Genomic DNA, 17976 nt, shown 5'->3' on the forward strand with positions numbered 1-17976 from the left:
GCGGGGGGGGTGGAGAGCGGGGAGGGGGAGAGAGAGCGGGGAGGGGGAGAGAGAGCAGGGAGGGGGAGAGAGAGCGGGGAGGGGGAGAGAGGCGGGGAGGGGGAGAGAGAGAGACAGATATTACTGTTGCTAATTTTCAGCTCAAAGGAGTTAACTCCTTTAAACTCATACAGACTTTGGTAGACACCAAAAGCCTATAAATATATCACTGCAAGGATCCAAAAACCAGAAGATATTTCACAGAACCAATGAAAACATGTCTGACAAGATGTAACAGGAGAAGTGATAGAGAAGGTACAATAACAATGAAAGTGGAAGTACAGCTGTAAATAACACAGGGTACTGATTGTAAAAAGGTTTTCCAGTGAAATATTAGGAAACAAAACCAAAACAGAACTATAGGAGATAAAAAGACAGATTTATCACCCTGCTAGGAAACAGTAAAACATGAATACCTTTTTATTTTCCTCCATCTCGTGTTCAAACGCTGCACTGAATACAGGGGAGCGAGCTGGAACAAACCAGAGAACAGTTAGGATGGTGTTGATGTTTCAGGAAAAAAAAAGAGAAGATATGGGAATGATTACTGAGCAATTACCTGCTAGGATAGATTTATGAGCTTTAAATTCCTGACCTCCTACATAGAGGCTGCAATCTGTGAATCGGGTTGTCTCCCAGAGACACCCCAAATCTTCTGCTAGGCGACATTCTGGCACCTTCAAGTTGTTGTTATTGAACTGGCCTGACATGTTCACAGAATCTTGAACCACACTCACCTGAGAAATGGGAAAAAAAAGGTAAATACCATACATTCCTTTTTAGTACAAGTCTCCAAACCTTCTAGTATGAGAGGTGCATTGTTATTTTATGCTAAAGTCATCAAAGTCTTTGCTACCCCTCTTACATCAGGGTACAGATTAGATTCTCTTTTACATCAGGGCCCTTATTAAAAGTTCAAGTCAGTGTACCCCTCTATCAGGGTCTCCATTATAGTCCCCTATTACATCAGGGTCCCCATCACAGTCCCTCCCCTTACATCAGGGTCCCCATCACAGTCCCTCACCTTACATCAGGGTCCCCATCACAGTCCCTCACCTTACATCAGGGTCCCCATCACAGTCACTCCCCTTACATCAGGGTCCCCATCACAGTCACTCCCCTTACATCAGGGTCCCACTCATATTCCCCCCTCTTACATCAGGGTCCCCATCATTATGGTCCCTCAATACATCTGATTCCCCATCACAGTCCCGTCCCCCCCCCCTTACATCAGGGTCCCTTCATAGTCTCCACTTCTTACATCACAGTCCCCATTATATCAGGGCTTCCCTCATATTCTCCATTCTTACATCACAGTCCCCATTCTAGTCCCCCATTATAACAGGGCCCCCTCATAGTCTCCCTTCTTGCATCAGAGTCCCCATTCTAGTCCCCCCTTTTCACATCAGAGTCCCCATCATAGATCATAGTACCCCCCCTTCTTACATCAGGGTCCCAATAATAGCCCCTGTCATGATCGCAAGACCACCAACATGCGACAATCCCACGTTCGCGACATCCAATATGTCACGATCGTGGCGTCAGACCCCTGACCTTCTCACCCAAACTCGTGACCGAAGGACTAACCGATCTAAAACCGAGATGTGATGTGCGTAACAATGCCACACCCAACTGCACCCTGCACAACGATTTTCCAGCTAACGGACCACACTCGATGTACCGGCAGCCTGGGCGATTGTTACTGGGTCAGGTTAATCACGTAATTAACCCTTCACACTGCCACCACCTCCTTTTTGTACAGAGAAAGAGGAAACTTGATGTTATCAGCTATAACACTATAATGAATGAAATAATCAACTGCATAACACGGTCATAACACAGGCCTGTTATACAGAGGGTTAAAACAAACAGTAGCATTCTCTTTAGAGGCAGGGATTTGTAAATTGCAATACAAAGCTATAGAAACAGTTCAACGCTTTCAGAAAGAAAGATTTAATATTAAAAGGTCAAACGGGTGCAATAAAAATATTTACAGAAAAAAGATGTAATTAATATATACACACACATATACAAAGAACTATAGCACAGCAAAGAGATATCAGAGAGAGGTGAAGGGGTTAAGGTACTTGCCAAAGTCCTGAGTTAGCAGATCCAAGTTTCAGAGCAAAAGGGCACGAGTCTTCCCAGGTGGTATTGATGTTAAAAAATGGGAGACGTCTTCAACTCCTTGTACTCATAGGTCTGTGAGCCTATTTTGTAGTCCCCAGCAGAGGGTGTCTCTTAAGTCAAGGCCCAATAACCCGTTTAGGGCGTGTAGTTATGGGCGGATGCCTCAACTAGAGCAAAAATTGTCCATAACTCATATTTTGGCCCATAACTGTCCATCTGCACAAGGGACAGTCCACCCGCAGGTAGATTATTATGCAGCCAAGTCTGAGGATTGATTAGATATGAATTATGAAAGTGTACACTGTACAGTTCGCGAGATCTATTTTTCTGTTTTCCTGTGTGTTCGAGACAAGGCAAGTGACCCATCAAACTGTTCGCCTGCTCATTGGCCATCTGACGATATGTCTGGTTTTTATGTAAGTCTCTCATATTCCAAGATATGAGACATAGGGGAAACAGGGATCTTAACAAAGGTTATCTGATTCTGTCACCTACGCAGAGTTAGGTTTATGAGGTCGGAATCTCTTTTCAACTCTGGAGAAAGCTTGCCTTATCTCTTCCGAGGTGTGAAATGGTACAGCTTTCTGAGACAGCTAGGTACCTAGCTCAGAGATGCCTTGGCCTGCCAGTGACCCACAACCAGCACACACACACACGCTGGCCAAATGTCTCCTCTCAGATAGAGGGAGGCGGAGGGAGTGAGGGGAGAAACATGGATACTCTTAACAAAATGGAGTCTGCGTCCTTCACTGTGTGTACGTTGGTTACACCCCCTTCTTACATAAGGGTCCCCATCATAATTCCCCCTTCTATCAGAGTTTCCATTATAGTCCCCCATTATATCATGGTCCCCAACAGCGGCAATATCAAAATCCCCCCCCTTAAAGAGTCCAGGTGTAGGTTGTGGAGGTACTGAAGTAGAGACCTTAGACAGCTTCTTCTGAGCTTAAAGGAGGAGTTCACCTTTTTTTTTTTGTCTCTAAATTCTAGTTCCCCTATGTACCAATATAGCATTAATCTACTTTTGCAGAAATGCAAAAGCTTTCCATTCCTACCTTTATCTCAGTGTCCAGATGGCTGTCCAAAACGTTTCTCTATTACTTTGGTCTTACTTCTGGCAGAGACTTTAGGTCATGACACAGGAAGGAGTTGACCAGCTGACCTCATTAGTACACACCCTGAATCATTTACCCTCCTACCTTCCACCCACTTTCAGGTGCATGACTATTAAATGAAATGCAATCAATCAGTGACAGATTTTGGACAGCCATCTGGACTCTGAGATAAAGGTGGGTAGAAAAAAAATGGAAAGATTTTGCATTTCTGCAAAGGAAGTAGATTAATGCTGAATTGGTACATAGGGGAACTAGAATTTAGAAAGAAACATGAACAAAAAAAAGGTGAATGTATCCTTTAATCCTCAATCTGTGCACATTGAGGTGATGCCAATGACCCTAGCTGCATGCTAGATAAAATCTTGATGCCGGCCATAGTTTGGAGTCCCCTGCATTTTAGGTAAAAGTTTTCATAGGCACATGTCCCCACACAATTCCATCCTCCACAGTTATGAAATGCCCAAAACAAATATATTTGCCAGGTTTGTAAGATGATGCTGCCTTGTAGAATAAAGTTGAAAAAAAAAAAAAAAAGGAATATAGTGTTTACTTCGACAGTGGCTGTCAAGACAGTGCTGTACTTTTAGCATACACAACTTGGAGGAGGGGAATGGGAGTGGCTTAGAGTTCAGGCCTGGAGTCTGCCTCTGCCAAGCTCACCAGTTAGAATGTAGTCCCAGGATGGGAGCATGCAGATAAGGGCTCATTTAGAAGTACTTTGAAATTTTAGTTACCATGACCACCCATTATCCTGCCCATCGCGGTAAGATACATCATTGTGAAGTTTTGACACATTTGCGTCATGTTTAACACTTTCCAGGCTCCTCCTAGTGATGCTTTTCTATTGTATAGATTATTGTACCATTATCTCAGCAAGTAACAATAAATTATGACAGCGTAGCAACCCTCTAGGTGGAAATGAGGAGGAGCGAAATTATGAAAGCTGAATGTAAAGAAACGACAGGCTGCAATCAAAAATTGCCCTGCAATATAAGAGATGCGGTGTGCTGCTACAGTCAGGTCCATAAATATTGGGACATCGACACAATTCTAACATTTTTGGCTCTATACACCACCACAATGGATTTGAAATGAAACAAACAAGATGTGCTTTCACTGCAGACTGTCCGCTTTAATTTGAGGGTATTTACATCCAAATCAGGTGAACGGTGTAGGAATTACAACAGTTTGCATATGTGCCTCCCACTTGTTAAGGGACCAAAAGTAATGGGACAATTGGCTTCTCAGCTGTTCCATTGCCAGGTGTGTGTTATTCCCTCATTATCCCAATTACAATGAGCAGATAAAAGGTCCAGAGTTCATTTCAAGTGTGCTATTTGCATTTGGAATCTGTTGCTGTCAACTCTCAAGATGAGATCCAAAGAGCTGTCACGATCAGTGAAGCAAGCCATCATTAGGCTGAAAAAACAAAACAAACCCGTCCGGGAGATAGCAAAAACAACTGTTTGGAACATTCTTAAAAAGAAGGAACGCACCGGTGAGCTCAACAACACCAAAAGACCCGGAAGACCACGGAAAACAACTGTGGTGGATGACCGAAGAATTCTTTCCCTGCTGAAGAAAACACCCTTCACAACAGTTGGCCAGATCAAGAACACTCTCCAGGAGGTAGGTGTATGTGTGTCAAAGTCAACAATCAAGAGAAGACTTCACCAGAGTGAATACAGAGGGTTCACCACAAGATGGAAACCATTGGTGAGCCTCAAAAACAGGAAGGCCAGATTAGAGCCAAACGACATCAAAAAATCCTTCACAGTTCTGGAACAACATCCTATGGACAGATGAGACCAAGATCAACTTGTACCAGACTGATGGAAAGAGAAGAGTATGGAGAAGGAGATGATCCTAAGCATACCACCTCATCAGTGAAGCATGGTGGTGGTAGTGTCATGGCGTGGGCATGTATGGCTGCCAATGGAACTGGTTCTCTTGTATTTATTGATGATGTGACCGCCCTCTGAAAAGCATTACTGCCTGTATGAAAGAGCCCTGAACGCTTTGCTGGAATCTCTAACTGCCTGCCAGCTGATCGTTCACGGCTGATGCCTGCTTAAAGCTTTCAACATAGAAACAGGATCAACATAAACAAAGCATGCTAGTTTGCCTGCAGTTTTCCTATTAACCACTTGAGCTCCTGAGGATTTACCCTCCTTAATGACCAGGCCTCTTTTTGCTACTCGGCGCTGCACTAATTCAACTGATAATTGCGCGGTCATGCAATGCTGCACCCAAACGAAATTTACGTCCTTTTTTTCACACAAATAGAGCTTTCTTTCGGTGGTATTTGATCACCTGTGCAATTTTATTTTTCACGCTATAAACAAAAAAAGGCCAAAAAATTTGAAGAAAAACGATATTTTTTACTTTCAGCCATAAAAAATATATCGTAAACTCAAAGTTGGTTATAAATTTAAGCCAAAATGTATTCTGCTCCATGTTTTTGGTAAAAAAAATCCCAATAAGTGTATATTGATTGCTTTGTGTGAAAGTTATAGCGTCTACAAACTATGGTATAAATACTGCAATTTACGCCATTTTTTTGCTATACAGCGCTGCGCTAGTTTAACGGACAATTGCGCGGTCAGGCAATACGGTACATAAATGACATTTACATCCTTTTTTTCCCCACAAATTGAGCTTTCTTTCGGTGGTATTTGATCGCCTGTGCGGTTTTTATTTTTTGCGCTATAAAAAAAAAAAATGCTGATAATTTTGAGGTAAAAAAAAAAACAATATTTTGGACTTTTTGCTATAAAACATGTCCAGTAAAAAAAAAAATTTAAAAATCAGAAATTTAGTCATAAATTTCTGCCAAAATGCATTCTGCTACATGTCTTTGCTAAAAAAAAAAAAAAAATACGTGTAAATTAATTGGTTTACGTGAAAGTTATAGCGTTTACAAATGGCGGGAAAGATACTGGGATTTTTAGTTTTTTTTTAAACTAATAATGGCGACGATCAGCGACTTATGGCGGCGATCAGTGACTTATGGCGGGACTGCGGCGGACATTCTGACATTGGGGGGTACTGACTTGGGGTCACTGACCTCCCCAGTGACACCAATACAGTGATCAGTGCAAAAAAAAAAAAAAACACTGACACTGTACTAATGGCACTGGGGAGGAAGGGGTTAAGTTTATAATTCAGGGAAAGGGTTAACTGTGTGAGGGGAGTGTTTTACTAGGGGTCGGGGGTGTGTACTGCAGGGAACACCGCTGATCGGGAGAGAGAAACTCTTCTGTCCCGATCAACGTGTCCTGGAGCTGACAGGGAACTGACAGAAAGCACAGCTACTGCAGCTGTGCTCTCTGTCAGCGATTGCCGCCGATCGCCGGGACATAGCCAGTAACGACCGGCTGTGACCCGGCGACTGATATCTGCGGCTGTGATCGGCGGGACAGGTAGGGCGGCGGCGCGCCTCCTACCTGTTTTCAAAACACACGTTTTAAAACGTGCTTTTGCCCAGCCATGCCGCCCTGCCGCCGTATTTCTACAGTGGCTGGGCGGCATGTGGTTAAACAATAAACGTGGCTTTTTTCCTAGGCCCGCACACCCCAGCACAACTGCACCACACGCAACAAAAATAATGATGAACAGCAATCATAAACTACCTGGTTATTTCAAATCAATTTTTCAGTGTCCCTGTGAGGGATGTTTATAAGAACGCAGGAAGAGGCTCTTTACAAATCCCTCTGAAGGCAATGATGGCGATCAGATCTACGGCTTGCCTCAAATAGGGATGAAGAGAATCAATCTGGATGCATAAAAGAAATCAGAAGGCTCTGATATTTTCACATTGCAAACAATCCTAATTCCGCTAGAGGAAAAACACAGAACAAAGGGAATTTTCCTCCTAAAATCCTGATCTACACACTTGTTCTAAGAGTATTTCTGTAAGTATCGCAGCCAGTGACTCCGTGTCATCGCCAGACAGCTAGCATCTTCAAACACCAGGAGAATGCACTGCTCATAAAGCCTCTGGGCTAGTTCACATTAGATGCAGTCCAGTGCGCTTCATTTCTGCATCACACATGCAACAGTATTTTCCATGTATTCCAATGACCCTATTTCACACCAGTGCAGTCAGTTTCCGGTGCACAAAAAAAAAAAAAAAAGAAAGTAGAACATGCTGCATTTTTTCTGCACAGAACCATACAGGAACATAGCAAACTGCATCAAAACTGCACCAAAATGGTGTGGTGTGAACCGTAAGCAAAAATGGTTCCGGAGTGTGTTTTTGTGGTGTGAACTGACCCTCAAGGTTTTTTACCTTAACCACTTCAAGTCCAGATCCTTTCACCCCTTTCCTGTCCAGGCCAATTTTCAGTGCTATCGCACTTTGAATAACAATTGCGCGGTCATGCAACACTGTACCCATATGAATTTTTTTAACTTTTTTTTTTTGTAGATAAAACTTTATTTTGGTGGTATTTATTCACCGCTGGGATTTTTTTTTTTTTGCTAAATAAATGAAAGTCCAAAAATTTTGAAAAAAGTGTTTTTTTTAAAAAATGTTGTAAATAAATATTCTTTGTTCATAAATCTTGGCCAAAATGTACTCAGTTATCTTTTTCGTAAAAAAAAAAAAAAATAACCCAAATTAGTTTATAGCCAAAAATTAATTTTTCAAACTTTTTTTACATTTTTATATTAAAAAAGTGCCACCCTAGCAGTACAGTGTCACCATAGTGCCACTGTACTACTTATGGGGGGTGATGAAGATTTTTTTTTCCTTTACACAGATTGCTTTTACACCCATAAAGGCTGTAAAAGCAATCATTTTTCCTCCTCTCTGGCTGCATTCTTGTAGCCATTGAGAAATACTGTGAGAGATGTGATTGGTCAGAGTTTGTCACATGGTACAAGGCTGTTGTGAATAGCCCTGTACTATGTGAACTCTGTGATGATTCAAAGATTTCACTAGAAGTAAACAATGTCAGAAGTGACATCTTGCTTACTACTATTCATGTGATCACTGATTGGCCAATCAGTGACCACATGATCGGGACCTCACACAATCGGTGTTCCGCTGTGTTCTCCGGACACAGCGGGCACTGGATCGCGGTGCTGCACACTCCCAGGGAGCACGCACAGGCTAAAATGGCGGGCACCATTTATGAAAGGCAACCCGCTCCTCCACTGCTCCTGTCCGGCTGTTTATATACACGGCCAGACGGGAAGTGGTTAATGAATTCTGGGTGCAGCTCCCCCCTACAGCCCCCTTTATACTTACTTGAGCCCCATCTCTATCCAGCAATGTGCATGACAGCAGCGGTTCTCGGAGGTCTCTGTCCCTCCTCATTGGCTCACACAGCAGCAGAAGCCATTGGCTCCTGCTGCTGTCAATCACAGCCAATTAGCCAATGAAGAGGGATCCAGGTAGTGAGGCTGAGCCATAATCAGTGTATGAATGGACACAGAGCGTGGCTCAGGAGTGAGCCTGCTCAAGTGCCCCCCATAGCAAGAGGCTCGCTATTGGGAGTACTCTACAGGGGGAAGGGGCCAGGACCACCAGCAGGGGACCCAAAAAAGAAGAGGATTGTGGCTGTTCTGTGCAAAATCGCTGCACAAAGCAGGTAAGTGTAATGGGTTTGTTATTTGTTTTTGCAAATCTTTCCTTTAGAATTACTTTTTTGCAGTAATGTGTGCATTAGAGCAATGCACCACAGCACAAAAGTGTATACCCAGTCCTGATATATGACAATCATCTCCAATCAGACACCTGGCACCAGCTAATACTGAAAGAAAATCAACAAATCTATTTTTACTAAGCCAGACTGCACAAATCACAGAAACCAACCAGCCAAACCTTCCATAAATGGCATCTGGTGCTTACCATTGTTGGTAATAGAACATGTTTCCTGGCACATCAAAAAACTTGATTTATTAGCTCCAGCATTCTAAATTACTGTGTCAATCATCCCTCAGTCAGGCCTAGACCATTCCCAAAAGCTAAGCAGTCAGTGTTCTTTAAAAGGAGATCTACACACCAAACTGTTCAGGCATACACATGAATATCACCAGCTTAAAGGGTAAGTCCACCCGTTTTTAGGGTGAAACGTACATATTCCAGCATCCTGTGACAGCGGGCGGGGATCTTCTCCCCACGCCCGCTGTCACAATTTGCATGGACGCATCATTCATTTACAGTTTCTTGTGAATGAATGTCTAAAATTACTGTCAGTCATTACGGTTCACAGCTTGTAGTTCTCAATCAACTACAAGGGCATTGGTGAGGTCTCTCTTAGTCCACTGAGCTTCCTGCTCTCAGGTAACTGCCTGCCTGTATGAGATATGGGCAGACAGTTAAACTGAGAGTCTGCAGGAGCCTGAGACTGCACCTGTGATCTGCTGATCGCAGGTGCAAAGCTCTGTAAGCGCCTTAGAAAATACAATATTTTTTTACCTGCAAAAAAAAAAAAAAAAAAAAAAATGAAATACGTGCATTTACTTTTTTCAAAACGTGAACTTTAAAGACGCACGGCAAGACTCCAACGCTAGAGGAAAAAAAAAAAAAAAGTTGTGCCCGAGGACCTGCAGTGCAAGAACGTCCCTACTTCTGCTTTTTATTATGCAGATTCCTGCTTTCTTCTGCTACATCTTGAAAAGGAAAGGTATGGGCACTGAAAAGAACTTAGTTCTGCTCTCCTGTGACCCAGATTCATCCAACAGTCGGCTAAAGTCCGCTGCTGGATGATTTCACAGAGTCAGTGCAGGCTCTGAAGGGATCCCTGCAATAATGTCGGGTCCTGCCCAGAAGCCTGTACTGGCAGCTGGCTCAGTCTCTCAGCACAACACTGAGAGCCTGAGCCAGTCGCTTCCTTCTGTTCCACAGCCCGTTGCTCCAGTGAGCGCTGGAAGGGCAGAGCACAGAACAGTGACTGACAATCACTGGGAAGGGGGTTAAAACCCAACTTCAGGAAATCAATTATCCCATGCAGTGTTGCTATGAATTCACCGCAAGGATTAAGTACTTGTTTTTGTCTAGGGGAACAACAAGAATGTACTTACCCACTGCTCCTCACAGCTAGGCTGGTCCCCACAACATGTGCACCCTGCACTCCACCAATCCAAGATCCTAATGTCATCAAGACCAGAGCAGGATCCATAGCTCTGTTCTGGATTTGAGGATGCCTATGGCCAGTACAACTTTGGGTTGTGGGGGAGTGCCATTTGCTAGGGGAGCGGAGGATCAAGTAAACTGCTTTTCCTTTTACCTAGACAAAACCAGCTATTAATGTGACGGAAAGTGGTGCCTGACCCCCCTCACTTCTCATCAACTCGTGACAAAGGACCAGCCAATCTCACACCACGCTGTCACTTGCGTAACAATGCCACTCTCAGCTGCACCCTGCACAAAGATTTTCCAGCTTGCAGCACCACAATCTATGTGCCAGCAGCCTGAGAGCGATTGTCACTGGGTTAGGTTAATTACGCAATTAACCCTTCCCACTGCCACTACCACTTTTTTTTTTTTTACAGAGAAGGAGGAAACTCACAAATTCTAGCAATAACACTATATTAGCATAAGCGTCTGCAACATACTGTCACCACAGACAGGTATATTCTGAGGATTATTGTATACAGTAGCACTCTTCAAGAGACAGGGATTCTTTTGTTTGCATGAAAAGTTTTAGAGACAGTTTCAACACTATTCAAAATAGGGTTTATTACAAAAAGGGTCAAAATGGTGCAATTAAAATATTTACAGAAAAAAATGTTACAAACACAAAGAGAGCAATAATGCAACAGAGAAACAAAAGAAAGGCGTTAAGAAGGCAGAATACTTGCAAAGTCCTGGTTTTAGCAGAGTCCAATTGTCCGAGCAAAAATGATTGCCCCGTCTCTCAAGTCCGTTAAGAGGTTTCTTGATTGATGTTAAACTAGGGCTCTCTTCACCGGCCTATCAGTCCTTTGCTATGATATCAAAGGGGTGTCACCTAAGAATAACTGACCAATCACCCAGTTTAGGGAGTGGGTTGGGGAGTAGAGAAGCAAAATGGGGGCTATAGATCTGCATACACCCAGGGCTTTGCCACAAAACAGCATGACTAGTAAGTTAACTACCTGCCGACCGCAGATAGCCGAATGACGGCTGCACTGCGGCCGGCCAGTTCTGAGTGGACGTCATATGATGTCCTCCCAGAACGCGCTCTCCTGCGCGCCCCAGGGGGCGCGCACCCGGCGATCTCCGTGATCGCTGTGTCCTACGGACACAGCTGATCACGTGATGTGGTAAAAGGCCAATCACAGCGGCCTTTTACCACGTGATCAGCGGTGTCCAATGACACACTGATCAGAGGGAAATGCAAGTGCCGATTCTCGGCTGCACTTTCCTCACGCTGTCAGATCATGAGGAAAGTACTGCCGAGAACCAGCAGTTGTCAGAGCGGGGATCGGCACCGATCATCAGGGCACTGATGATCAGTGCCCTGATAATCGGTGCCCAGCAGTGCCACCCGCAAGTTCCGCCCAGCAGTGCACCCACTAGCTCCGCCCACCTGTGCCCAGATCACCCACCTGTGCCCAGCAGTGCACCCACCTGTGCCACTCTGCAGTGTCACACACCTGTGCCACTCTGCAGTGTCACACACCTGTGCCCAGAAGTGCCACCTACCTGTGCCCAGCAGTGCCACCCACCTGTGCCCACCAGTGCCACTTACCTGTGCCCACCCACCAGTGCTGCCCACCAGTGCAGCCCAGCAGTGCTGCCAGTCAGTGCCACCAGTCAGTGCCCAGGGGTTGTGCCAGTCAGTGCTGCCAGTCAGTGCCCAGCAGTGATGCCAGTCAGTGCCGTCTATCAGTACCCATCATCAGTGTCACCTATCAGTGCCGCCTATCAGTGCTGCATATTAGTGCCGCCTATCCGTGACACCTCATTAGTGCTGTCTATCAGTGCCGCCTATCCGTGCCACCTCATTAGTACTGCCTATCAGTGCCCATCAGTGCCGCCTCATCAACGCACATCAGTGAAGGAGAAAAAATACCTGTTTGAAAAATTTTATAATAGAAACAAAGAAACTTTTTTTTTTTTTCAAATTTTTTGCACTTTTTTTATTTATAGCGCAAAAAAGTAAAGCGCCCAGTGGCGATTAAATACCACCAAAAGAAAGCTCTATTTGTGAGAAAAAAATGATCAAAATTTCATACGGGTACAATGTTGCATGACCGCGCAATTGTCAATCAAAGTGCGGCAGCGCTGAAAGCTGAAAACTGGCCTGGTAAATAAGGGGGTATAAGTGCCTGGTAGGCAAGTGGTTAATAGATTGTGTTTTGGCATGTTGTAATTGATTTAAGAACTAAAAGATGGACTCAAGAGTCAAGGTGACAATATTGTCAAAGCTGCCAATAGCTACCAATACACTGTATATTTTACTTAAAGTGTTACTAAACCCAGGATCCTGCATTTACGATATCTGTTCTCCCACAGTACACAAAACATGGAAGTGCAATTATTTTAGTAAATCTAAACTGCTAAATACCTTTTTTTATCAGCAGTTAGAGCAGTCTTGTGACTTCTATCAGTGTCCAGCAGAGCACTGGTTAAAGCTTGGAGGAGGAGTTTTCTCTAGGAGGATGTAGAACCACTGAGCTCTGTATGGACAGTGTTGATTGGCCCTGTGCTGATCACATGCACTCTCCAAAGAAAAAAAAAAAACCTCTCCAGCAATACACAGGAAACTGAGCATGTGCAGAGTGACTCCACACAATATGTCTTATCAGGTGATAAGAGGGGACACAGGAAGAAGGGGTGGATCAGAGAAGACAGGATCAAACAGCATGTTTACACAATGCAGAGGATTAACCCCTTAGGTTCCACAGCGAGTATAACAAGCATGCCTTACTACATATACAGACTGATTTTACTGTCGTGGGTTTAGTAACACTTTAAAGCCAGCAGATGAATGTACAGGTATGCCTGGTGTCTTTTCCACTGCCATCAATCCCCGTCTATATAAGTGGGTAAAATTACTAATACTTCTGGCAATATAACATACCTATTAACATACACGTCACGTTTGTCTTCCTATTTTGAAACATGCAACAATGGACTACATAAAATCCACAAATGCCCATTTCCCTCTGTATCTGCTAATGACATCCTAAAGATTACCAAAATTACCAAACGGTTAGGCCATTAAGGGGAAAGAGCGGCAGTCAGCTCAGATTGTGCTCATTCCGAGACAGACAGACGCTACATCCTCTTTGTCAGCCCCTTAATTGTATTCATAACAAATTCATTGTACAGCTCATTTCACTTGTCTAAATGGAAATCGGATGTGCTATATTTGCACCATGTGGTCTCAGGGGCTGTATATCAATTATTCCCTTGCACAAAATAATATCATATAATTAAGTTGCAATCTTGCCAATTTTACACATTTTCATGAGACGCAGACCACAAGGAAGTGTATTAACCATTAACGCATTCACAAGCCACGCTACTAATCAAGCAGAGCTGGAAGATGGGGGGGGGGGGTGTGAAGAAGTCTTTAGCAGCCGACTTCAGATTCTGACCTTCCAGCTACGATGGAGCTACAAAACTTACCAATCATTCTGCAAGCCACGGCCATGGAGGAGTAATGCTGAGCTTGTCCTATCGGAACACAGCGCACACAACAAGGCAATTACAACCACCTTATCCTGTATACATTGTATTCTCTGTAACGTCAAAGCTATCAACTAGTGTTATAGGGAAACTTCGGTATGTTTTTTTAGGAAGTACATTAGGATCGAAATTTTAAAGTGGTTGTAAATGTCTGACATGAAAAACAAAGCATTTACACTTCTGTAGGGTGTACATGCTTCAATCCAAAAGTGTGATTTTTGTTTGCGGTCTTGCTCCTCTGCTATCTGCAGGAGTCATTCAAGGGAACATAGAAGGAGGGGGTCGGGGCCTCTAGCACACAGCCTGTGACTGATAGCCTCAGCTGTGCATGCTCCCCTACAAGACTGTTTAGAGGAGGGTGTTTAATTTCTTCACTCAGATCTCAGATTACATTCAGCGATCCTTTCTGAGCTGTGCTGTGTGGGATGTCAGATCCCTGCCTTCTGGAGCTCAAAGATGCTGTGTAAATTGTGTGCTTTAGAAAGCTGTAGTGAAGAGATCAAGGCAGATAAACAAGTACAACCTATGTGGGGGATTGGTTTCATCTCTGTGTATCATCTGCGGCCAGTCACTTTACTGGGTATATGTAAGGGTTTACCACCACTTTACGGTGAGTTATGTTAAAGCAGAACTTGAGATCTATTTCCAGTTACATTGGTCCAGCTTGGCTTGATGTAAGTATTCATATGTGATATCTGGAGGGCCACTGTGGACACTGAAAATTATTTCAGACTTGCTATTTGTTTTTTTAATGAATGAATTTGAATGAATACAAGGGGCTGGATTTACTAAAGAAACTTTGCAAGTGCAGCTGCACTCATTTTCCCAGAGCTTAGTGAATGCGGTAAAACTTGGCTTTTTCCAGCATCCAATCCTGTAAACGCAAAATTGATGTTTCTTTAATTCCTTTACACCCAATTGAGTATTCTTTAAATTGTAAAGCATAACCATATTAAAGTGTACAAAACCCACAACAGTAAAATCAGCCTGTATATGCAGTAAAGCATACTTGTTATACTCACTGTAGAACCTAAGGGGTTAATGCTCTGCATTGTGTAAAACGCTGTTTGATCCTGACTTCTCTGATCCTCCCTTTTCCAGTGTCTACCTCTCATCTCCTGATAAGACATCGTGTGGAGACACTGCACATGCTCAATTTGGTGTGTATTGCTAAAGAGGCTTTTTTTATTTTTTCTCTTGGGAGAGTACATGTGATCAGCACAGGGCCAATCAGCACTGTCCAGACAGAGCTCAGGGGTTCTACATCCTCTTAGAGAAAACTCCTCCTACAAGCTTTAACCAGTGCTTGGCTGGACACTGATAGAAGTCACAAGACTGCTCTAACTGCTGATGAGAAAAGGTATTTAGCAGTTTATATTTACTAAAATAATTGCACTTCCATGTTGTGTACTGTGAGACCAGATATTGTGAATGCAGGGTCCGGGGAGAACAGATATAGTGAATGCAGGGTCCGGGGAGAACAGATACAGTGAATGCAGGGTCCGGGGAGACCAGATATAGTGAATGCAGGGTCCGGGGAGACCAGATATAGTGAATGCAGGGTCCGGGGAGACCAGATATAGTGAATGCAGGGTCCGGGGAGACCAGATATAGTGAATGCAGGGTCCGGGGAGACCAGATATAGTGAATGCAGGGTCCGGGGAGACCAGATATAGTGAATGCAGGGTCCGGGGAGACCAGATATAGTGAATGCAGGGTCCGGGGAGACCAGATATAGTGAATGGAGGGTCCCGGGAGACCAGATATAGTGAATGGAGGGTCCCGGGAGACCAGATATAGTGAATGGAGGGTCCCGGGAGACCAGATATAGTGAATGGAGGGTCCTGGGTACAGTAACACTAACTAAACTCTGGAGAAAATTAGTGCAACTGCAGTTGCAAAGTGCGCAGCCTATTTGCCTTTAGTAAATCCACCCCAAAGTGTTCTATAATTTGACAAGGTGAAGAGGAGTGGCAGATTACGTCACCATCCAGAAAAAGATCCCAAAACTACAACACCATTTTTCAGCTCTAATCAGGGTGGATAAAAATCTATGATTTTTTTTAAAAAAATGTAAAAAAAAAAACAAATCAGATTTTTTTTATTTAAATCAGATTTTTTTAAATAAAATGCTTTTTGAGGAAAATATATTACCATCCAAAGGTTATTCCATCATGAAATAAAGATTAGTTTTTTTTAATTATGTAGAATAAGGCTGTATATGTTTAAATTTGTTTGGTAAATAAATTCCATGAATCCATTCACAATGTCATGCTCTTCCAGAGGTTTTTGTAAGATTATTGGGCAGTTTCTCTGCCTACAAGATATTATCACAGATGTTGGTTTACTTTTGCAGTTCTCAAAACTGAATTTGACTCAGCGGAGATCACATGCCTCTTCTTCACAGCAAAAATGTTATAACATGAACAGAGTTAAGAAAAAGACCTTCATCCTAACCTCTACAAACCTATGAATACAGAATCAACCCCTTCACTGCTAAGTTTCAAGAAGTTCAGTGAATAGAATAGAAACAATATTTTTCTGATTGTTTGGAGTGGAATAGATCTGCACAAGAAGAAAGTGAAACTAAGTGTGGGGAGGAAGGGGCTGACAGTCTACGTTTCTTAAAATATATATATTTTGTTTAGCCAAATTAGTTAAACATGCATGTTTAAGCAAATCACATATGCTGGAATGTTATTGTTTCAGTTGAATAAATCTATTTACATTGTTATTATTAAGGTAATGATTATTTTTCTCCTTCCTAAGTACAACAGAAAAGTTGTCCAAATATGAATGATTAACCTATTAAACTGGGGATAAAAAAACTAATATGAAAAGTTGTTATTGTAAAAATCTTCATCTACTTGCATATTAAAGTTATACCAGCAAGAATTAGTCTATGTAGAAAACTAGGATTTAAATCAAGCCTTACTGACTAGTGATTTAAATCAGTTTGATTTAAATCAAATCCACCCTGGCTTTAATATTAAATATGGACCCTAGCCTTACCTCTGGAATTGCACAGTTGTACAGGGCTCCTCTCCTGAACTGAAACTGCGTGCTCAGATCTCACTGCACACTGAACGTCTCACAATATGAACTAGAAGCTGCTGCAAATCAGACAAAGCCCACCTCATTTCCTGGCTGAGGATGTGCACATCATCTAGCTCTTTCCTCCACAGCCTGACTGCCCCAAGCCCTTCTATTACATTCACTGGATTTCATTTTTTTTCAGTCAAGGAACCTCAGCATCACATGTGAGTGTTACCCAAAATGGTAAGTATATAAAAGCAGCCTGCTTAGAAAAACTCCCTACTTCAGAATGACGTCACTAGTCAAGGCATTTTGATCTCCACTCTTCCCAAGAGCCAGCTGACTGCTTGCCTGAGGACGGAGGGCTCTTGAGAGGCGTACTGTGGCAGAGTGCTATGATGTTTTTGGGCAGCTTTGTATCACATCCTGATGGCCACTCTCACCAGCTATGAGAGAAGTGTACAGCCCCAGTGATGACATTACTGGGTCTAAAAAAGGTATGTAATGAAAACAGAGATTTTATTTAAAATGCCATTAGAATGTTGCTGATGGGGGTAAACAGGGGAACCAGAAAAAGGCTTAATATAAGCAGATTAACCATTACGGTAGCTTTAATGCGCTAGGTATTGGCATTCATACATATACTCTACAGCTGGAGAGTGTTACAACAGATCCTTTATTCATAGGAATGGCACAAAAACCTCCACCAATGCTGCACATACACTTTCCAATTTCAACAAACAATGCAGACAAAATACAACATTAGCAGAATAGATGAAGACAACAAACATTAGGTCACAGCAATGCTATGGGACAGGAATCTCTGGGCAGCTTGAAAGCCAAACCCCTAAAAATAAGTAGGTAAGTTTGTACAATCAACAGGAATCAAAAAGTAAAAGTCAAATAGATTTCTCCATTTCAGATGGAGTGAGCATAGTTCAACCCTACTTCACTGCCATCTAAAACCCTGGAAGGAACTGGACCGCAGTATTTTCACACAAGTTTACTTATGGGGCACTTCAGCCT

General features: G+C 43.0%; 1 protein-coding gene across 1 annotated transcript in view; it reads right to left on the reverse strand.

Annotated features, from left to right (window-relative positions):
• Positions 1 to 455: 455 nt before the first annotated feature.
• Positions 456 to 17976, reverse strand: part of LOC149436220 (speckle-type POZ protein-like A) — a gene marked incomplete at its 3' end in the record, with an annotated part of 43059 nt that continues 25538 nt past the window's right edge. The window contains exons 5-6 of the mRNA XM_089661848.1: positions 599 to 776; positions 456 to 511 (exon numbers count right to left, since the gene is read on the reverse strand). Coding sequence (XP_089517974.1) covers positions 456 to 511; positions 599 to 776 — 234 coding nt within the window. The remainder of the gene's footprint in view (positions 512 to 598; positions 777 to 17976) is intronic.

The sequence above is a fragment of the Staurois parvus genome, unplaced genomic scaffold (genome assembly GCF_062004578.1).
Source record: "Staurois parvus isolate SC_StPar_1 unplaced genomic scaffold, SC_StPar_1.0 ptg001397l, whole genome shotgun sequence".
NCBI classification, from domain to species: domain Eukaryota; kingdom Metazoa; phylum Chordata; class Amphibia; order Anura; family Ranidae; genus Staurois; species Staurois parvus.